The sequence below is a fragment of the Mizuhopecten yessoensis genome, unplaced genomic scaffold, assembly GCF_002113885.1.
Source record: "Mizuhopecten yessoensis strain PY_sf001 unplaced genomic scaffold, ASM211388v2 scaffold10765, whole genome shotgun sequence".
Taxonomy (NCBI): Eukaryota; Metazoa; Mollusca; class Bivalvia; order Pectinida; family Pectinidae; genus Mizuhopecten; species Mizuhopecten yessoensis.
Window position 1 is genome coordinate 136704 of NW_018408710.1, and position 23554 is coordinate 160257.

At 36.7% G+C, this 23554-nt stretch overlaps 2 protein-coding genes across 3 annotated transcripts; one reads left to right on the top strand and one right to left on the bottom strand.

Moving 5' to 3' along the window:
• Positions 1-2294: 2294 nt before the first annotated feature.
• LOC110462256 (glycerate kinase-like) lies at positions 2295-8625 on the bottom strand. Of its 2 annotated transcripts, none has more exons than XM_021516153.1 (5): positions 8541-8625; positions 6724-7233; positions 5630-5781; positions 3785-3960; positions 2295-3493 (listed from the first exon to the last, which is right to left on the bottom strand). In XM_021516153.1, the coding sequence occupies exons 1-5, from the start codon at positions 8543-8545 to the stop codon at positions 2564-2566; spliced, it is 1773 nt and encodes a 590-aa protein (XP_021371828.1). In that variant the 5' UTR covers positions 8546-8625; the 3' UTR covers positions 2295-2563. The 2 variants fall into 2 exon arrangements, with proteins under 2 accessions (XP_021371828.1, XP_021371829.1); XM_021516154.1 differs by lacking the exon at positions 8541-8625 and adding an exon at positions 8362-8519.
• Positions 8626-8844: 219 nt separating this feature from the next.
• On the top strand, positions 8845-19231 carry LOC110462229 (WD repeat-containing protein 82-like). Its single transcript, XM_021516103.1, has 9 exons — positions 8845-9059; positions 12152-12249; positions 12632-12698; positions 13054-13153; positions 13537-13653; positions 14090-14245; positions 14995-15064; positions 16547-16689; positions 16977-19231. Exons 1-9 carry the CDS (start codon positions 8881-8883, stop codon positions 17004-17006), a joined length of 960 nt encoding a protein of 319 aa, XP_021371778.1. The 5' UTR covers positions 8845-8880; the 3' UTR covers positions 17007-19231.
• The last annotated feature ends 4323 nt before the right edge of the window (positions 19232-23554 follow it).

The following is a 23554-nucleotide window of genomic DNA, read 5'->3' on the forward strand; positions in this document are numbered from 1 at the left end:
TGTTTAAAGTTTTTAACATATTTGACCCCTGTGACCTTGAATATGGGTGAAGGTCATTCATTTGAACAAACTTTGTAGCCCTTCATCTCAGCATGCTACTGGCCAAATGTCATCAGCCTGGGCATTTTCGTTATTCAGAAGAAGTTGTTTAAAGAGTTTTTTAAGACAATTGACCCCTGTGACCTTGAATATAATTGAAGGTCATTCATTTGAACAAACTTGGTAGCCCTTCACCCAAGCATGCTACTGGCCAAATACCATCTCCCTGGGAAGTTTGGTTATCGAGAAGAAGATGTTTAAAGTTTTTAACATATCCGACCCCTGTGACCTTGAAAATGGGTAAAGGTCATTAATTTTAACAAACTTTGTAGCCCTTCATCCCAGTTTGCTTCAGGCCAAATATCGACACCCTAGGCCTTTCGGTTAAGAAGAAGTCATTTAAAGTAAAATATTGACGACGGACGCCGCGCCACGGCATAAGCTCACTTGGCACTTCGTGCCAGGTGAGCTAAAAACCTTTATATAATTTAAGTATAAATATTTCTAGTGAAATTTTACTACTTATATATACTAATCATTTCATGTACTACTAAAAATTATTCTGCTTATTAAAAAAAATACCACAAAGAAAAAGCGTAAATAGACAAGTAAAAGTAGTTGTATCAGCAACACTACCAAATATAGAAGTGTACTCACTGAAGAATGTAGTTGACACTGTACAGGTCAGATACAGGATTAGATAGCTTTTCTATATTTTACCTCTTGATACCTTAATTCATATTGTGTAATGTTGACAATTTTACTGCAAGATATTCAATATAATGTCACTTACATTCTCCTTCCTGTTTCTTGCACCGATTATTTATCTCAAGCACAAAGTCAGTGCAAATTTCCACCGCAAGAGACTTTCAACATACCAGGTAGTACTGGATACTTATAACGTTGTTTCTGGATTTCAATATATTTTCAATTTTTTAGTCTTTTCACACATTCAGTTATTGAGTGCACAAAACACTCACATACAAAAAAAGTGTAAGGCTGGCGTAGCCTACTTAGACAAGTCAGTGCTAAACATTGTCCTGTTGTTGCTCCATCATTTATTTAATTATATATTAAACTCTCTTGGATGATCTCTGCTGAATACCCTAGTATCCGCCTTCAATTCCTGTACATTAAAGACCACAGACCACTACCTGGAGGACGTCATTGGATCTCAGTGCCTTATGATTGTGTTGGGTTACCATCACTTTTACTCTGCTTTTACAAAATATATCTGCCGCACCCATTGCAATATTTGGGATCTAAATCTTCCTATTTCTAACTACCTTTTATTTCCTAGCACCTTCCTTGGCATTACCTCACTTTTGGCCTTAATGTTGAGCGTCGCCCAGGTGAGGAGGCAATGGATTATGTTCCCAGGCCGGGACATACCAAAGTCCTTAAAAATGGTAGTTGTTATTCCCTGCTTAACTTTCAGCACTTAGGGGAATGGCAACAACTGATTCACCCGTTGTCAGTATAATGAGACCAGGGAGAATGCTGTGCTGGGGTAGCAGTATACAGTAGAGGGTTGTGGCCATGGGTGATATTTTTGTTAAATGGCTAACCCCTGTATAATGATATGTTTAAAAAATATCAAAATAAAACTGTACTAAAATTGGTTTAAGCATGATGAAGTGGGCTATGTGAGCTTCACATTTGTAAAAAAAAAAAAAAAAAAGGAAATAAAATTTTGACAACAGCACACGACGCAAAATTGCAAAAAATCAAGTTTTACAACTTTACTGGGACCCAGATAATTCTGCAACCAGGTAGGTAATTTCAGACAGAACTTAGGAAAAAAAATACTAGTTGCGGGGGTCAAATTTTGGGTCAAAAGTAACAATTTTTGGCATTTTTTGGTAATTTTTTATGTGGTAACCATGGTTTTCACACAAGTGACATACATAGAAAAAAGAGGTTTGTACACTTCTCAGTACTTTATATGTATTGTAAATGTGATGCAGTTTACAAATATATATACATGTATACATGTGTTGTGTAGGGTAAATCCGCTGTGTTTACATTTCCTCGACATGTGCCTTGTTTATCAGAGTCGGGCCATTTCTACTGTATTCTGCCACCTGGGTGCCTTCGGCATGGTATTCCAGTGAGATAGTACTATAAAGTCAGCATCAGAGCGCTAAGCGCTATCACAAGGAAGCAAACACACTAACATACCCTGTCTCCTGCATACACACATGCAAGCACGCATACACTGCACACATGGAGGCACGTCCTTAAATGACCTTAGCTGATAACAGGACGTTAAACAAAATTAAACTGACCAAGCCATAACAACAACGCTGGCTATTTCTGACATTTCAAACTACTCACAGATGCTCTTATGTCTCCTCTCTAATTGGTTATGCTGCTGTATTCAGAAGTTACCTCAGTGTAAAGTCAGTCATGATGTCCATTATAGAGGGTTAATGAGCACTAACTGTATGTCCGTTATAGAGGGTTAATGAGCAGTAACTGTATGTACGTTATAGAGGGTTAATGAGCAGTAACTGTATGTCCATTATAGAGGGTTAATGAGCAGTAACTGTATGTCCATGACATTGGTGCCTGTTATACCAGTGGTCACTTGATTGTTACCACCGTTCACTGTCTCCAAAAGACTGAAAGTATCGTTATCATCAAGATACTTCTTTACATTGTATCCAGATTCCTCACACTGTTTGACAAACTGAAGGTCAACGATGGCTCCCGCTGCCGGTGTAGGACCGTCCTGACCATCTGTACCACAGCTTAGGAAAGTCACCTGGTAGGCATTGGCCAATTTTGCAGGTATGATGTTATTAAGTTCCACTGCACAGGCTATTGCAAGCTCCTGATTGCGGCCCCCTCGGCCATTTCCTACCACAGTTACCACCGTCTCCCCTCCAGCTACTATGCACACCCCCTTCCCCACATGGTGTGCTTCATCACTTGTGGCAGCCATCCGTTTTAGAAGCTTTTTGGGCAAATACTTACAAAGTTCTAATTCTGCTTTCACCAGTTCTTGTGAGCCAACATCAGCAGGTAGATAACCAAAGCACAAAATCAGATATTTTGCCAACTTTGCAAACATTGCACCAACAGATCTAGCCTCCCCATCCAGTTCAGTACTGAGAATGACAGACACATAGCCCTGACTGGTGGCAGTTCTTTGAGCAGCCTCGGTTGCAATGGCATTACTTCCCACTATAATGTTCTGCACATGAGCATACTCCTGTAGCCTTTTCTCCAATGTTGGAGCAGCAACGTCACTGGGATTTTTTGTGTGTCTTTCTTCGCTAATTTTTTGCTTCAGCATTTGAGTCACTGATTTCGGAATAAGTTGACTCACATCAAGACGCCTAAATATTTCAAGACAGATGTGAGGAGAGCTGGGATCGTGCACAGTTGGTCCACTGCTGATGATATCTATCTTATCTCCAATAACATCTGATAGAATCAGACAGATAACCTGTAAACACAAAAATTTCAGAAAACATTTGATCATCAACTGATTCACCATTGGTTGTGATACTGAGTCATTACAAACCACAAAGTGAATCTCCACGGGAAAATAATGTAGTACATTTTAGAAACAATCTCTCAATATTCTATATTCAGCAAGCTAGGGGACCATGGAGTTTGAATTCCTTATATAATACTAAATTTAATTGCAGACATATTATTTTTAGCACAATATTTTACATTGGCTTGAAGCAATTGTTAATAACAATGTACAATACAGTTTGTTGAATAATCTTACCTTGCAGGGCTTTGCATCTCTTGCAAGTCCTCCACCTTTGAGCACCTCTGTTTGTTTACGAACAACATTAAGATCATTGATGTTTGCCCCATGGATTGACAAAACTTTGGTTAGCTCTGCACTCTCTTCCAAAGTGATAGGGAGTCTAGGCAGAGGCAGGAGCGCTGACCCTCCTCCTATAAAGGTAGGCTTACAGTGTTAAAATATGTCTGAATAATACGGTTCTTTAGGCATTGAGTTTATTTACGGAAAATGCAGATAGTGAAATGAATTTCAATTTTCAAAAACCATAGAATAATATGAAGTAAACAAGAGGGCTGGAGGCCTGAATCGCTCTCTTTTTCAATATCCCAAAGACCTGAACAGGATTTATTTGCAATTGTCAAGTTAAATCATTAAAAGTTTATATGTCAACATTAACCACTAGGTGTGGCCTCATTTGGGCCCCTATTGGTCACTTTTGAACATCCACAATTAAGCATCAGACTTGAGCCGTTATGGAAGTAGCAAGGATGAAATTTGAAATACACTTGTTTCATTCTGGGTTTTTTTCTTCTATTTTGTATTCCAGCTATCTGGAGGGTTTAAAGGCCCCATTTTAACATTATTGAATCCTTTTTTTTTACTATTATAAAATCTCCTTTTCAAAATCATGATCTCTGCTAAGTCTGAATCAATTAGGTTCATAATAAAAAAGAACTAGTCACTGAAGACCAAGCAGCAGACTCAATGGATTAACCATTTACCTTTTTTGTATCTGGAGGAGAGAATATTTTTTTTAATATATGCCAAACAAGAGATCCCAAAAGGAACTTTCCCACCATTGTACCATCTTCATTAGTTCTTTGTCAGTTCCGTCATTTCTCTTCTTTCCTCTAATCTGTTTGATCGAGTCATGTTAACAGTAAATGCACCTTGAGGTAACTTTTGATCTAAACTTAATACTGATGTGTATGAAAGCCAACCTTCAAAGTGAGTTTGTCATTTCACATATTTACTAGTACAGTACTTAATGTGAAAGAAATAGAATCGATCATTGCAATTTGAGAAAGATCTGTTTAGTTCTTCCTTTAGCCATTTTGTTTTTATGATCAGTCTCAAAATATAACATGCACAACGAGGGATCAAGGGGAACCTACATATCAAATTTGAAAAAGATCCCTCAAGTTATTCCTGAGAAATAGTACTAACAAACCTTCAATGTCAAAAATCGAAGATGGCTGTCGGTAGGCCATTTTGTTTAACTGATCAGTTTCAAAAGTAAACATGAACAATAAAGGATAAGTGAGGAACCTGCATTTGCTGGCCCGAAAGAAAAATGGGGGGCGAGTAAAAAATTTGAAGCACTGGCCCAAATGATATATTGGTGGTCCAAATAATTTTGGGAAGAAATATTTCAACAGCATTTAACACAATGCTTCAGCACATTTAAATTACATATAACATGGACTTTCACTATCAAAATCCAAGATGGCTGCCTGTCGGCCATGTTGTTTATCCGATCAGTCTCAAAAGTTGCCTTGCACAGCTAAGGACCACGGAAAACTTACATATAAAATTTGAGAAAGATCCCTCTTGTACTTCTTGAGAAATACCGCTAACAAGAATTGTTTAAGGACGGAAGACAGACGACGGACAGACCATGGACGCAGGGTGATTTGAATAGCCTACCATCAGATGATGGTGGGCTAATAAAAGCATTTTAGAGAGGCTCCATGATCCATTGCATCAATAATAATCTTATCTTCACTAGCCAAAGGTTACGATCCGGTAGATGTCATAGTACCTGCACATTCCAAACGACAAATACAATGTACGTTCAAAACTATGGGAAAAAAAGATTACCTGATACAAGAACCAGGAGTAGATCACTTTTTGTGGAATCCTTCACCAGGTCCCAAATAGCCTTGGCAGCTTGGTGGGCGTCCTTATCGGGTAGGTTGTTCTTGGCTCCCTCGTACACAGTTATCTTACTTCCCGGTTCCAGCAACTGCTCACTGTGATCATAAACCATCAGAGTTAGGTACACCTACTGTATGACACAAGCACTTAACAATTTTGTTAATACCATTTGGACTATATAAACCTTTTGTATGTCATGCTATATAAATAAAGAAGTTTTTTTCAAAAACTCTGAGCCTCAATGGCCACCTTAGTAAAATTCACCAGCAACTTTCAGAGATGTCAATTGAGGACCTTTCACTAATTATAATAATTACCCATCCCCTTACCCCACTTTGTGGGGTGATGTCAGCCCATTCTTGAGTATATTATACTCAAGAATGGGCTGACCTCATTTATTATATAGATTCTGGTGCTCATCATTTCAGGATTGATTGATGTAATGTCAATCTAAAGTACCTTTATAAGTTTAGAATCTAATCCTCATCATCTTATGATTATTTTGCAAAACCAAAAGTGCTTTCACAGTCTGATGATTATCCCAAAAATTCATGACCCTCTGCCCCAATAAGGGCAACACCCTCTGTTTATACAACAACGAATCCTCATAGATAAAGATTGTTCCAGACCAAATGCAGTTAAAATCTGTTTTTCCCTACTCAAAGATTACAATTTTGAAGATTTAATTATATTTCCCCCATTAGGTCTCACCCCTCTGCCTCTGGTTGGGGGAACCACACACTTCATTAATATACCCATTATGATAATAATCATTTCCAATATCAATTTATCATTTCCACTTATAACATGTTTCTGTAGACTTTTAAGTGACAAATGACAAACCAATGACAGACAACGACAATGCACTGTACATAATGCCATAAATTCATTTACTATTACAGTTTGGGCAGGTGAGCTAATGATAATTTAAGATTTAAAAGAGCAAAAAGGCCAATTTCAGAAAGAAAATGCTACGAGTTCTATATCTGTAAACTATTGACAATGAAAAGTCAAGTGAAAGAAAAACTTGGAATTACCTCTTACCGGCACTGCCGAGGAGTTCGTGACATCCATGTGGTACACTGATGACCCCATCGACGATATGCGGACGTAGCAGGTCATCAACACACCTGGCCATACCCATCACTGCCTTCCCAAACCCAACTACATTCAAATTTTTATGCAAGGCGTACTCCCTGCCATCCACAGTTAGTGTCTCATTATCCCTGGATAGGTTTAAAACTCTCTTCACCATTTTCCTCGGCATGACTGCATCCAGGGAACTTTCAAAAATGTCCTTTATATGAATCCTATGAAGATGCGATATTTCCCTTAATTGGTTGCTTCTTTCTTTAGAATCCATGCTTAAATTCTGATCAGTTGTGAATTGTTTACAGTTTCTTATCTTAATAGTATTTGATCTCATAGAAACATGCTCTTTGCTGCATGTAGTAGTTAAATAAGATATCCTAGTTACCAGTCTTGTATGAGTCACTGACACTCTCAATGTTGCTGGAAAGTGTGAACAGCACTTTAACACAAGTCCCCTGAAATGCATGTATACATAAAAAGTTCTTAAAATATAACACATTAACTTCATTTTATGATAACTATCATGGCAAAAAATTAATAAGTGTGAAATTTCAAATGAGGCAAAGTAATGACTTATCTTCATGCTGTAAAAATAATTGAATTGGTCACAAATTAATCCTTGCACTGGGCAGATCCCAGGGGCAGGTCCAGGTGAGGGCGTAATGGGCGTACGCCCCCCCCCCCCCCCCNTTCGCCCATCCGATGGGTGATCCGTAGTTTTTTAGCAAAAAAAAGTCCAAATTTTTTTTCGCATCGCTCCGCTCGGCGAAAGATTTGCTTTTACGCCCCCTCTTTCAAATATCCTAGAAACGCCCCTGGATCCAGGATATAGTGTTGCTGGCAAGGCAATGTTCAGCAGTGATCTGAAGGGTGTGATGTGAAGTTTTAAACAAGAGCATTAAGATTAGAGCATGGATGGCCATGATTTATTTTTGTCTGCAGTCGTTATAATGTAGATGCGACTGCAGAAAACCATCAAATTGAGATGAAGGTAATAGAATATAGATGTTCCATTCCAAAATCATACAATGTTGTTAAAACCATGAACAACGCATGCCAGTACCATCTGCAAAAGTTTGCTCGGCTTAGTTCAACTGGGAAACAATACAGAAACTTCTTTTTAATTACCAGCTAAGGAACTTACAGAAAATGGAATATAATAGACCTAATGACATTGGCTGGAGCTACATGTAAGCATCAAGACCAGTTATGGATATGACGTATAAGGTTGTTTGATAGAGCTACATTCGTTGCACGGTATGATGTTGTAAAAGGAGTGGGAAAATGACATGGATTTGAATCTGGGACCTCAAGCTCCCAACTCTACATGCTCTCATCAACTGAGTGTAACTTGCATGGTCACCCAGCACTGTGCAGTCATGCTGAACACATTAATCCCAGGACACTTTTGCACTGCTTAAATAGCCTAACTATTATGCCTTGGCCGTTTTGTAATAATTTACTATCTAAGTTACAGATCTACTCTACTGTACTGTATATAATATATTTCACACATTTTTCCTGTCGACAATATTACAGCATTGAAACGAAAATGTGGATTCTGAAAGAGAATATTTTCATACTATGTGATTATGAAGTAGGCTCTTAGTCTTAGGCTGTCCTGGAATGATTTGTGTTGTCAGTGTCATGAAGATATAAATTATAAAAAGACATCTTGCTTAAACTAGTTTTGGAGGTCGCTGGTGTATTGTCGTCTGTAAGGCAGTCTTTATCATTTGGTATCTCCGGACTCTGAACTTACCACATAGCTATGTCAGACTGTTATCCCGACAAAGGTGATAACAATATTTCGTCTGCTAGGCCTAGGCTTGATCGGCCAAGGTTAGTTATAGAACATGAAAGATGTCCGCTACTTTTGCATTTAACATTAACGACTGTATTGTTCAGGTTAGATTATTATATAAAATAATAAAATAAATGTACTGAAAATTTTTTATTATTTAAAATAAACCACAGTTGCCGATAAAAAAAATTACATCGAGAATGCTACAAAATATTACTTGTTTCTGCATAATTAATTCCACTCAAATTAGGTCCGCAGTGAATACGATTAGACGCCATCAATATAAAAACTAGTTGAAATGAGAGAACCGGCAAGCATGAAACTCACAGACTCTGTCGTGCAGAATTTTCGTGTTGCTAAAATATTTAGAGAAAATACAGATAGAATTACTAGTTTAGATTATTCAGCGAATGGCGAAACACTTATATCGAGCAGTGATGACGACTCTATTGTAATTTACGACTGTCAAAATGGAACGTAAGTGTGATGACCCATGTGTGGAGATTTCTTTTGGCGGGGATTGTCTATTCCATAAAAATGAAATCATTCCCTGTCCCAACTCACAACGACACAAACATTAATATCAAAACTGACCTAAAATGGCATCCTTTAAAAAAAAATAACAATAGGAAAGTAGAACCTACTCCTGTATGCCCTGCTCCCAATAGTTCGATCATTTGAAGACAAAAACTTGCATTGATCGTTACAGCACAGTACTGTACACGATTTTAGTGTGATGACCATGCGTGGTTACATTTTGATATATTTATTTCAAGTATATGAACATCATACCTGGTCCCAACCGTACTTACCTAACAGACTTATACAAAAGCAGTTAACACCCACCTCCCCACCCAACACTTCCACTAGAAGACAAAACTGACACAATCTAAAGGGAATGTTCAGCTGTAAACCTGTAAAGGATAATCTCCCAAAGGTAAAATGGTATACCAGAATAGACCATTCTTCTTCTTTATTTTACGGGGGCTCCATCAATGTTGATGTTTATGTCCTCGGGGGTCCTATTGCAGAGGCGTGAAAAAGGGGGTTATTTACAGTGATTAGGTGTTTTTTTGTGCACTGTATAGATCAAATGCTGGCATATGTTTTAGCGTGTGATGAGTGCTGCATAGGGTTAGTGTGCCTTGAAGTCCTCTAGTGTTGTGCAAAGTACTGCTGCTATGGGAAGGAGATTCCATTATGTGGAAAGAATGCATATTTGTAGGTGTCCTTTGTAGCAGATATGTGTTTGTATGCGTGAGGGTGTGCATGTCTGGTTCGAGGGTCTTTGGGTGTGAGTATTTGTGTTGGGGTTTATAGCTACAATTTGGTGTACAGTTTTGTGAAAAAGGATAATTCTTGTGTGACAGCGCCGTGTTTGTAGTGTTGGCCATTGTAATTTGTGGATCATATCTGTTACAGTGCTAGTGTTGTGGTATCTGGTGTTTACGTAGCATGCTGCTCTATTTGGTTTGTGTTGATCGCAAATGGAAGCCAGAGCAGTATTCAAGTTTTGGCCTGACTAGTGCTTTGTATGTGTGTTCTTTTATATGTGGTGAGTTTATTTTTAAGTTTCGTTTTAGAAAACCTAGGGACCTATTGGCATTGGTTGTGATGTTGTAAATATGTTTGTCCCATCGTAGGTTATTTTGTAATGTTAAGCCTACGTATTTGCTGGATTCTACTTGGTGTAATGTGTGGTTGTGGAGTTTGTCTGTCTGTCTGTTTGTTGATGTAGCTGTTTGATGCGAGATCATGTATGAATGTGGTGAGCTGTGTTTCACAGGATCTGGAGGACCTAAAGCTGTGTTGTAGGTCATATAATATGTTGTTGTTCTCCAGATGTGTCATTGTGGCGCTTATTATGATGTGTTCCATGAGTTTACATGTGATGCAGGTTAGTGAAATTGGTCTGTAATTTGCTGGGTTGTAATTGTCTCCTTTTTTGTATATTGGGTTTACGTTTGCATGTTTCCAATCTGATGGTAGTGTTCCTGTAGTGAGTGAGTGGGTGATGATTTTTGTGAGAATGGGTGCTGTGATGTCACTTAATTCTTTAAGTATTCTGCCGTGTATATTGTCATGTCCTGTTGCTTTATGTGGGTTGATGTTGTTGAGTTGTTTATAGATGCCTTGTTCTGTAATGTGTATTTCTGGCATGAGAGGGTGTGGAGAAGGTCTTTTGTCTGGTATTGGACAGTCCTGTTCTGTGGTGAAGGCAGATTCAAATTGTTCGTTTAGTATATTTGCCTTGCATTTAGTGTCAGTTTTTAGTTGTCCGTCTTTTTGTAATGCTGTTATATAAGTGTTTTCTTTTCTTGTGGTTTTTAAGTAGGAGAATAGTTTTTTGCAATTGATTTTTTTGCTTGGCGAGGGTGTGCTGGGTTCGTCTATTGATCATCTTTTCTATGTAGTTAAGATACGCGTTGCGTGTTTGTTTTTGTAGTTCTGATTTTGCTGAGTTGTATTTCTGTATAAGTTCATGTTTTGTTTTGCTTTTCGTGTGTAATTGTTTACATTTTCTCATGAGTTGAAGGAGAGAATGTGTTATCCAAGGGAGTTTGGATTTGTATGTCATGTATTTTTGAGGGATATTTTTGGTGACTGAATTAGTAAGTGTTGTTTTGAACGTGTTCCAAAGATTGTCTGCGGTTTGGTTAGGTTGTTCGTTATGTTTTGTGTTTAGAAGTGTGAGGTCGTTTCTTATGTTGTTCCAGTTAGCTTTATTGTAGAGGTATATGTTTCTAGGTTCTCTTATTCTTTTCAGTCGAACGTCAATTTCAGTGTAGACTATGTCATGGTCAGATTTACCTATAGGTGGTGTGGTTAGATTTACTTATAGGTGGTGTGGTTTCAGTCTTGTTAATGATTGATGGTCTGTTTGTAAGTGTCAGGTCGAGTATGTGGTATTCTCTTGTGGGCTTTGTCGTTATTTGTGTGAGGGAGTTGTCTATGACCTCCTGGAGAAGGTTTTGGTGAAGTTTTTGTTCTTGTTTGCCTGGTATGGTTGTGTTGTTTTGCCAGTCTATGTGTGGTAAGTTGAAATCTCCACTTGCGTATGTTATTGTGTTCTTGTTTTGGCCTACTCTGTTCATAGAGATTTCTAGTTCTAGTGAGTGTCCTTTGTCTGATGGTGGTCTATAATATGCTCCTATGGTGGGATGGAAAATAATGGAATTTATTCCAAAATTCGTTTAAAACTTTGCAATTCAAATATCTTACTTTCAAACTTTTATCATGTTTTCTGATGAGTTGCAACATCGCACATTGAAAACGAAATATATATTTCATAAATAAGAATGTCCTTTTAGTCTATAAGCTATATATTAGACTTCACTCAATAAAATTGGTAAAACAAAGTTCCAAAAAATTGCAATTTGGTTTGCTACCAAACAAATTCTCCAATCCAGAGATCTAGATTCCATTGCCAAAAAATAGTGTGAAAAAGCCTTGGGGCTAGATATTTTTACGGATGCCAAAAACAAATATGATCATATCGCTCTTTTCACAAATTTTTTATATGAAACAACCAAAAGTTGAATGTATTTTTTCTTTTTTTTCCTGAAAAGGCCGAAACGGACATTGAACAGCAAGAAATATGGAGTTGATCTCATTTGCTACACTCATGCAGTTAACACTGCTCTTCACAGCTCAACAAAGGTTGATGGTAAGAAACGATGCACATGTTTTTTTCAGACAATTTTATGAAGTGATTTTTAGAATGTTTTTAATTATTTTCAGGTAAGTTAAGAACATAACATACTGTTAATGTAAGTAAAATATAAAGTCAGAAATACAAGCATGAATTGCCTTTTAGAAAAGTATATGTCTTGGTACTAGATTATAAAACTAAGATTACTCTAGTGTTACAGTTAGAATCTAATCATCATTAGTTGTGTAGATCTAGGATTTATCTTTTTACATAATTTTGTTCCAAGAAGAATAGGATATTAATTATTGGTGTTGATTATTCTGTTTATACAGGATATGGAGATAATGGTATATCAAACAAATTGGTTGATGTTCATTTAGTAAATTATGTATTTCAGATACCATACGATATTTGTCCCTCCATGATAACAAATATATCCGGTACTTCCCTGGACACACCAAGAAGTAAGTCTTTGCTTCATTCTTACATTAAATCAACTCCTTGTATCATTCCCGTGAAACTGTTCGTCTATACTGATTGGCAAAAATGAGTTCAGTTCCAAATGGATTGCGTTATTAACCAAAAATACTGATAATTACATACTTAATTTTCATAAATATATGTAAACTTAAAATAATTTTCATTTTGCAAATGTGTTTTAAATAAATAGGTTAAAATGTATTGGAACAGAACTAATGTGATTCCATCATACCATGATTCTCTCTCATTGAAAAAAATGTGAAAATATTTATATATATTGCAAAATATTAGTAACTGTATGTACTTATATAATTATAATTGGAATCTGCCTCTTACCAGGGTTGTGACCTTAAACATGTCACCCATCAACGACTCGTTCCTATCGGGATCCCTGGACAAAACTATCCGGCTGTGGGACCTACGGTCACAGAATTGCCAGGTGAAAGTCATATTATAATACTGATATGGTATTCTCTGTAAATGTTCACGCTAGATCTGTCCGCTATTAGTAAGTGCACTAGACAACTTTTCAGGGAATGCCTTTCCCTTTTTCTAGATATAATTATTGGATAAAGCATCTGCAATTCTAGGCAATAAAATGCAAGATGAATCGTTAAAAAAAAAGAACAAAAATATGTATAAAATATTCAGATTTCCACCTAAAGTTATATTTATTCTGTATCTACTCTACTTGTCTAAGGAAAGACTTAACATGCATTCATTGTCTATGCTGAAATATACCTTATCATGGACTTGTTGGTTTAAATATTATTGACTTTTTAAAGTTTTAGAAACTCTAACACTTTTTTCTTTTGTAATCAGGGTTTGATGCATTTGCCCGGCCGTCCAGTAGCAGCATTTGACCCTGATGGCCTCATCTTTGCAGCAGGAATCAATTCAGAGATTGTCAAATTGTATGATCTGAGATCCTTTGATAAGGTAAGATTATTCATATGAATACATCCTAGCAAAGTACAGTGGGTATATAGCAACCACTTTGTCGTTTTTCCATGTCTGATTGGACCTTGCCCTGTTTTCACATGATGTAAGCTGATTTGAGGTGTTAAAACCAAAAACAAACCATGGTCCTGAACCATAGCTTCTGGCAGGCTTTCAATAGACCTTTGATAATACATTGCTGACTCTCTAAAGTTAGCTTTGACTTGAAAGGACATGTAATTTGACTCAAAATTTAAGAGAAAAAGTTTTTCACTTCTGTCATGTTCCGTACTACAAACAGGTCAGTACTCTCATGATGAAGGTCAAAGAGCAAATTACTGCAGCATTTGTTCAAAGATCTTTATAATGCTCTTTAAAATCTCTTCTGAAAAAAATATTATGTTTCAGTTTAATACTTGAAGTGTTGTTTCAACAGGGACCATTTGCTTCATTCAAATTGTCACAAGATCGTGATTGTGACTGGACAGGGATGAAGTTTAGTGCAGACGGTAAGCTCATCCTCATCTCTACTAACGGACAAGTCCTGCGCTTGATTGATGCTTTCCAGGGAACGCCCCTTCAGACATTCATGGTGAGTTATGCTGTTGAGGAAATAAGCCTTTTTATTGGCACAATGTTTTTTCACCCATTAGGGTTGATAATCTTCCCTGTTTCCAACTGTGAACAGGAGGAGTGGATTTTTTTCCGAATTGATGTTTAAATAAGAGTACCAATATATATATATATATATATGTAAATTTATTCTAAATTGTAACAAATTAACAAGTGTTTTGAGTTGGGGCAGATGAAAAATTAGGCAAATGCATATCTTCCACTTTCTCTGCTCTTTTACTGTAGTAAAAAAAAAGTGCTCCCGATTACCTTACTTCTGTTGACAGAATCATGTACATGTTGGTATCTTTCTGTTGAAATTGCCTTTTTAACCAACCATCATCAGATGGTGGGCTATTCTAATCACCCTTCATCCATTGTCTGTCATTCTTTCCGTCCGTCCTTAAACACATTTTGATAGCACTATTTCTCAGAAAGCACTGGAGGGATCTTTATCTTTCAAATGAAGGTTTTCCATAGTCCAAAGGTATGCACATCAAATTTTTGGACTGATGGGGAAGTCAAACTGGCCAACAGGCGGCCATCTTTAAAGCATCTAGGGCCTGTTCCAGAAGAATTACCAAGTATTTATATCTATGATGTCTAGGGCTTGTTCCAGTAGATTTCCTAGATTTAAGTTGGGGTTTTTTTCACATGAAAATAAATCATAAGTAAAGGGTTTCTATAAGTTGTCTGTATTTTATGCTGTTTTCTTTATATCCTTGACAGGGGTTTCAAAACAACAAAGGGATTCCTTTGGAGGCATCGTTCAGTCCTGATTCTCAGTTTGCTCTTTGTGGTAAGTTTGAACTTATATTTTTCAAACAGTGCTCGGTGTATCCAAGCATCTGAAAAACAGCATCAAGAAGATCAGCAAAGTCCACAAACACAAGTCAACATATATATAATTAGTCGGAGAAAAAGATATCCCTCCTCAGTTGAAACAGAAAAGTTCTTCCCTAATCAGCTAGGACTGCAATATCATGCTTGGGAAATCTGCTTTCAAAGATTTCAGCCAGATAGCTATAAGGTGACTCCAGACTATCAGAGACTAAGATCACAGGTGCTGGACACACTGATATGTGTATAAATATACATCATATATAGTTGTGTCCAGCACCTCTGACTAAGAGGGCTTAACTTAAACATTGTTCAATTTTGATGAAACTTGGTAGGCATGTACAATGACCAGGGGCTGTTCTTTTATGTGGAACAACCGGTGCATCCGTTTTTTAAACATATAATTTTCGGGCATTAATCCTGGTGGACTTGTAAAAGTTAATGTAGGCCTTGCAAGGCTTTGATAAGGCTCGCCTAAAAGCAGCATTAGATTACTGGGTCCAACCTTATTTCATAAACAAACAACTGTGGTCCAACCATTTCAACCGTTCAGATCACGATAAACGAAAACAGCCCAGCAAAATTCATTGCAATCTTAATTAGTGTATTGTGCCCTAAATGGTCAACACTTCAGTTTCCGCAGGATTCTTTTTTAAATATTATAAAATATTCGTGAATCTTGTAAAGCAAATACAATACATTTTTTTTGTATACAAACGGAAAAACTAAGGCTAAGCTTAAAATTACCAAACTTGTGCAAAGTTAATTTGCATGCTGCGCTCCTTCAGATTGGTTGATGGTTTCAGCACAATAACTTTATCAAATATGACTGGTTTCTGAAGAAATTTGGTTAGGATTTCTATTAAACATCGGCAAAGTTCAAAGCCAAAGGTGAACAAAATCTGTGCAGAATTCATTGCCTTTTGCATTCTGATTGATCAACGGTTTTCGCAAAGATTGGAATCTGATGAAACGTTGTCTATATTCATATTATACCAAGACAAAAGGCTAGATTTGAAGTTGAATAAAAAGCATTGGAAAAGGTAAAAAAAAATGTTCAGTCCCTGTGCTACTCTTACTCAAATATTAGCAAGTCTAGTATAGGTCAGGCCAGTATCTAATTATCATGCCATTGTTATAGGCCTTAGCCCTTAGTTTTATTTGTGTGTGCAAAAATGTACAGGGCTATCTTTGGGTTTAAAAGATCATGTATAGACCATCTAAATTTTAAGGGAAAAGTTAAATGACAAAACTGAATGTCAAAGGTCAAATGATAGCCCTGGATGTTTTCTGACATCCTGAAATCCTGGGGAGATGTTGCTGTGAACAGTATTAATGTGTGTATTGACATAACTGGTATGATAGGTAGACACTAACCAGGAGCTAGGTTTTCCTTCATATACTAGTCAGTTACAGAAGAAGAAACATGTATTTGTCACAGGTTCTACTGACGGAAGGATACATACCTGGAACACAGACACAGGAGTGAGGGTATCTGTGCTCAACTGTGATCACCCCGGTCCTGTCCAATGTGTGCAGTTCAACCCCAAATACATGATGCTGGCAACTGCCTGTACAAACATGGTGAGTTGTATGTCCAACTTATTGCATTGAATACCTGAGTGTTGTTTTTTTCTTTTCTACTTCGTATTGAATGATGGGATATAGCAAACAATTTTTCAATGTGTACTTTATTTTGTGACTTTGTAATATATAATCAACACGAAGAGATTAAATTGGTTTATACCAGATAAAGTTAAGTTAGAAAAACTCTTTCTGACATACGATTATTTATTTAGGGATTTGGTGATACAAGTGTTTCCTTTGTGATAATTCAGTTTATATATTTTTATTTATTTTGTATTTTTCAGGCTTTCTGGCTTCCTTACATTGATGACTGAGTGTGATAACAAACCAAAAGGAGTGTGTAAATATTCTAAATGTGTGGTTACTCCAGGTCAGGAGGACAAGGACACTTAAACTGTGATTGGACAGCCAGTTGAGAGAATATTGATGTACAATCAAGTGTAGTGTGTACAGCAATCATTGGGTGGAGTACTAGTGTACAATAGTACAATTGTACATCCAGTCGACAGAGTGCTTTGGACATTGATTGGACTGAGTGCTTTGTACAGTGATTTTAAAGCCAAGTGCTGGTGTATTATCTTTATACATGTAGTACTTCATACAGTGAAGAATAGAGGACTGTGTACAGTTAGTGGACCGTACTTTGTACATTGATTGCGTGTAGTGCTGGACTGGTGTATTATCTTTAGAGTACTGTGAATGGACAGGATAGTGAACAGTGTATTGCGTACAGTAATTACATTTGAACAAATGATTGTGTTAGTAATCGTTGAGCAGATTATTGGTGTACATTGTATAGTGTACACAGTGGATAAATGATGAAGATGGCTGTACTATTCAAAAGATGCTGCTCTGTGTATGCAGAGGACAGGCTTGTTGGTTGATCACCAAAACTGTAAATAGAAACTTCCAGTTTTAGCTCATCGACCCTAAACTGCCAAAACAAACAGTACACTATCACTTACATTGTTTATATACATTGCTATATAGATAGCTCACTGCTGCTAAGCTGTCTCTAAAAATAATGCACTAGCCATCACGATCACCTACATAGCTAGCTTACTGTCCAAAAACTGTACACATGTTGATATAAGCAGTACACATCACTAACATAGCTAACTTATAATTATTTACCCTGAACAGACAATATAAACGATTCACAATCACTTACCCAAATATTGCTTGCTCACTGACCCTTGCAGTCAATAAGAAGAAAAAATCACAATCCCTTACATTGCTAAGTTATAATTACTGGCCCTGAACTGCTGGCAGTGCCCATATATATATATACAGTACACTATCCCTACAGTATTAAGGAATAATACAGGATTAATTATGCTATTGAAAGTTTTTTTGTCCAGTTACTTTTATCATAATGTTGTGCAAGAAAACAAGCTGTTGACTCAATGTATTTGAAAGAATTCATTCTATCATGGGATCCGATCGTGGCTGTAACTGAATCCAAAATTAAAAGAAATGCTATTTCATGGAGAATTTTTGCCTGGAAAAAAAAATTTGGAGAGAGGCAAAGTTATCTTTAAACCTTTGATACATGATCTTGAGTCCGTCTTTTACTGACGCACATACATAATGTGTATATGGATGTGCTGATCTTATTTCAAAAAATTCTTTTAAAAAAAGCTGAAATAAATCATGAAAAATACAGAAACATTTTTGTTTTATCAGGCCAATGATGTTTTGTAATTGGAATAGAAAGGAGATAATCTCAATACGGCTATAAAAGCCCCATATTTGTCTGGTGTGCTAGCTTTACCTCACTTAATACTGTTAAATGGTAGCTAGTAGTATAGGTTATTAACTCGTAACATTAATGCTGACCTCTGACCAGTATTTGTCATGGCATACATATACATTGGTATTTTAATGATCATTTGTCAACATTTACATGACTATTAATATTGTTGATATGCCAAATAGCTGGGTAAGGATTTGATACTTTTAAAGAAAAGTTCTTAAGTGAATCTAAAATTTCTAAAGCAGTTTTAGGGAGAAAGAAATATTGATGGTTGTACATACAGTTCTGTTTGAAGTACATACCATACTGTGTACATTTTAATTTTGTGGTTTATTTCTAATTTTTAAATAGTTGCAAATAATGATAGTTAGTGGAATATTTTGTAATTATTATTTAAGTCAGGACATGCCAGTTCCATGTAATTTACATAGTTCTTTTTGGCATGATGTACATTTTTTGTCCATAATGTTAGAAAAAATGTTTATTAAAAGTGTGTATAATTTGACATTTATTCGATCATGATCATGAGTGTTGTGTAAAAATGATGACATGCGAGTAACACTATTACTTGTTATTCATTGAAGTATTCCGTTTCCATGGTGTGCATGTTGTGTACATGTCTTCAAGTATCATATCTTGTACAACTTTTTATACTCACAATATTCTTATAGAGCTATTTAACATTTTGAATGGATGGAAGAGAGTGAGACATGAGTGAGACCAATACAAGATACAAACTAGTGTACTGTATGTGGTTAAATAAAACTGAAAAAAACAAGTGCATCTGTTGTTTCTGTTTTTGTTTCTGTTTTTGTTTTTGATTGGTACAACAAGAGGAGAGGATAAGTTTGTACTCAGTCAGTCAGCCGATATGTCACTTTATCCAGGCCATATCCCATATACTCTTTAATGATACTTAGAATTGGTTAATTGTGTATGTGATTACCTCTTTGGTAGAATGACACATACTGAAATTGAGTTTTGTGCCCCGTTAGAATGACACATACCGAAATTGAGTTTTGTGCGCCGTTAGAATGACACATACCGAAATTGAGTTTTGTGCGCCGTTAGAATGACACATACTGAAATTGAGTTTTGTGCCCCATTACATACAGAGTTATGGCCCTTTCTTCAGAGATTGTTGGGAAGTGAATTTATGCTCTTCCCAATCTCCCACATGCATCCAAGATGACATTAAATTTAGTCCATTCTGCAGCTCTAGAGAATTCATTACTTTAAGTTAAATGTACCAGTAAAGAAATCCAAGGTATAATGTACCAATACCAAGGCCCCTTTTGCATATTCGGTCCAACCGGATGATTGTTTGTTTTTATATGTAACATTTTCAGGTATAAATCCTGGTGGACTTGCAAGTCTCGCCTGAAAGCAACATTATATTACTAGGGTCACCTTATTTCATAAACAACTCGGGTCCAACTGTTTGCATCGTGATGAAGCCCAAGAATCCTAACTGGCTGGCTCTTGGAAGAAGATGGCTGCAAGGTGACCAATTTGTATTTTTACATATAAATTATGTTATTGTTGTATCTTGTAAGTACTGGGCCCATTGTATAGAACATCTCAACTCTTGAGATTTCCTCAAGTCTAAGATTTTCCATAGACAATACATTGCTTGAGATTTTCCTTAACTTTGAGATGTTTTTAGGTCACCTGAGCTTTGCTCAAGTGACCTATTCTAATCGCTTTTCGTCCGTCGTCGTGCGTAAACTTTTACATTTTCAACTTCTTCTCAAGAACCAGTGGATGGATTTTTTTCAAACTTGGTCAGAATCATCCTTGGTAGATGAGGCTTTAAAATTGTAAAATTGGGATTCCTACCCCAACCCCTGGGGCCAGGGCGGGGCCCCAAAGGGAAAATTAACCAATATTTCAAAAATCTTCTTCTCCAGACTCAGAGGTACTACAGTGATTTTCTCTACGTGGAAAGAAAGATCATCAGGGGCTTTACTTAAATTGTAAATTTCAGGACCCCCGAGCTATCCGTTCTCCCTTGGGGAGGGGGTAAAGTTTACTATAGTTTATATAGGGAAATAACACTTTTGGGTATATTTTGACAACTTTCTGTAGGAAATTATTTTTACTTGGTGAGAATTATCCTTGGAGGTAGATGGTTTCAAATTGTAAAATTGAGATTCCTACCCCGACCCCTGGGGCCAGGGCGGGGCCCCAAAGGGAAAATTAATCAATATTTCAAAAATCTTCTTCTCCAGACTCAGAGGTACTACAGTGATTTTCTCTACGTGGAAAGAAAGATCATCAGGGGCTTTACTTAAATTGTAAATTTCAGGACCCCCGAGCTATCCGTTCTCCCTTGGGGAGGGGGTAAAGTTTACTATAGTTTATATAGGGAAATAACACTTTTGGGTATATTTTGACAACTTTCTGTAGGAAATTATTTTTACTTGGTGAGAATTATCCTTGGAGGTAGATGGTTTCAAATTGTAAAATTGAGATTCCTACCCCGACCCCTGGGGCCAGGGCGGGGCCCCAAAGGGAAAATTAATCAATATTTCAAAAATCTTCTTCTCCAGACTCAGAGGTACTACAGTGATTTTCTCTACGTGGAAAGAAAGATCATCAGGGGCTTTACTTAAATTGTAAATTTCAGGACCCCCGAGCTATCCGTTCTCCCTTGGGGAGGGGGTAAAGTTTACTATAGTTTATATAGGGAAATAACACTTTTGGGTATATTTTGACAACTTTCTGTAGGAAATTATTTTTACTTGGTGAGAATTATCCTTGGAGGTAGATGGTTTCAAATTGTAAAATTGAGATTCCTACCCCGACCCCTGGGGCCAGGGCGGGGCCCCAAAGGGAAAATTAATCAATATTTCAAAAATCTTCTTCTCCAGACTCAGAGGTACTACAGTGATTTTCTCTACGTGGAAAGAAAGATCATCAGGGGCTTTACTTAAATTGTAAATTTCAGGACCCCCGAGCTATCCGTTCTCCCTTGGGGAGGGGGTAAAGTTTACTATAGTTTATATAGGGAAATAACACTTTTGGGTATATTTTGACAACTTTCTGTAGGAAATTATTTTTACTTGGTGAGAATTATCCTTGGAGGTAGATGGTTTCAAATTGTAAAATTGAGATTCCTACCCCGACCCCTGGGGCCAGGGCGGGGCCCCAAAGGGAAAATTAATCAATATTTCAAAAATCTTCTTCTCCAGACTCAGAGGTACTACAGTGATTTTCTTTACGTGGAAAGAAAGATCATCAGGGGCTTTATTTAAATTGAAAATATCAGGACCCCGAGCTATCCGTTCTCCCTTGGGGAGGGGGTAACGTTTAATATAGTTTATATAGGGAAATAACACTTTTCGGTATATATTTTATCCATTTTCAGCAGAAAATTGCTCAAACTTAGTCAGAATCATCTTGGGTAAATGAGAGTTTTACTTTGTAAAATTAGGATTCCTGCCCCATCCCCAGGGGCTAGGGCGGGGCCCCAAAGGGAACATTTACCATTTTTTTCAAATTCTTATCCATTGATGACATGACAAGTATTGTATTTCACTTAGTTTACATGCTGATTTACACATCACATCTAAACAATAAAATAAAGCTACCAGTACCTATGATATAACTCAGGTGACCGCTAAGGCCCTTGGGCCTCTTGTATACAAGTGGGCCCTGGAGGCATTGTTCTCAAATTTCACAAGTAGGTTTCCACTGGTCTGTAGCTGTGAATTGTCAATTTTGGAGCTTGACACAAGAACAAGATGGCGTCAAAGTTGTAATCACTCTAGTGACTTCACTTTTAACAAATTTTTCAGCGGTCAGGTTTAATAATACCTCAAACAATTCCACATTTCAGGGTATGTGTGAAGGTCATGAATTTGAAGGTCACTGTTACCTGTGAAGGTCATGTACGTAGTTCACTGTTATCTGAAAATGTCAACACTCCAGGGACATCATCTCTGAATGTACGATATAAATAAAACTTCATATCAGTGTGGGAATACATTGTACCTCAAAGGAGTTTATGTTTCGGGTTGATTCCAAAGTGAAGGTCACTTGTTTCTAATTATAAAACATCTTCGACATTGCTCCAGTGACCTCATTTCTGAACCGGTTTTGATCAATGAATTGGTAAAGTATGAGAATATCTAGGAAAGGAATTTGTAATTCGACAAAGTTAAGTCAATGCTAAACATTGGTGATTTAGCATCGATACAATAAATATCAAAAACATCATATCCACTTCCAGATTTTTATTAATGATATATTAAAAGCATATCTCGTGCATTTCAAACTAACAATTTATGGTAAACTTATAACATATTGTCAGAAAACAACTTATTGTTAGATATTGCATAATTATGATGCCAATATAAGAATACATGAAATATTCATTTAAATAAAATATCAAATTTACATGTATTACGTTTTATAAATATTATGATTTCTATTAGAACTTGTGACTTTGTTTCAAGAATCATAATAGCCAAGATGTAACCTCCATTTCACTGGCCTTGGGTCAAGTCTCATAGGGTAGCTCCTGTAGTTTCATTATACCTCACTTGCATTGCCACAAATTAGCTATTCCAGATATGAATGTATGTGAATGGGGCGCTTACAATGTATGTGTGGTGGTGTTAATGATTGATAGTATAGTGGGCCACGGAAAAAAATATAGTTAATGGAGGTCACAAAAAGGTGCCTTCCTGCCCCACATATATGTGGTTCTAGAACAGACCTGATAAAAAAAGAGCTGTAATAACCTTTAAAAATAACAGAAACTAATTGCACCAATTAACCATTAAAACAATATAACATCAACATAGAGTAAAAACTATATAAGAAAAATAAGCAAACCAAACAACAAGAGAGAAAAACAAGAGGCCCAATGGGCCTGCATCGCTCACCTGGTATAAAACTCACACTTGTAACCTTAAAAGTGATCTAAAATAAAGCTACAGGCAAAATATCAGTATTTATGATTAAAATTCATTCAAAAGACCCTGTTATTTTTTTTTTGAACATTTCACCCCTGTGATTGAAAGTCGAACAAAGTCATTATGTTGAACACATTGTATAGCCTTTCATCTCAGGATGCAACTTGCAAAGTATAAACATCCT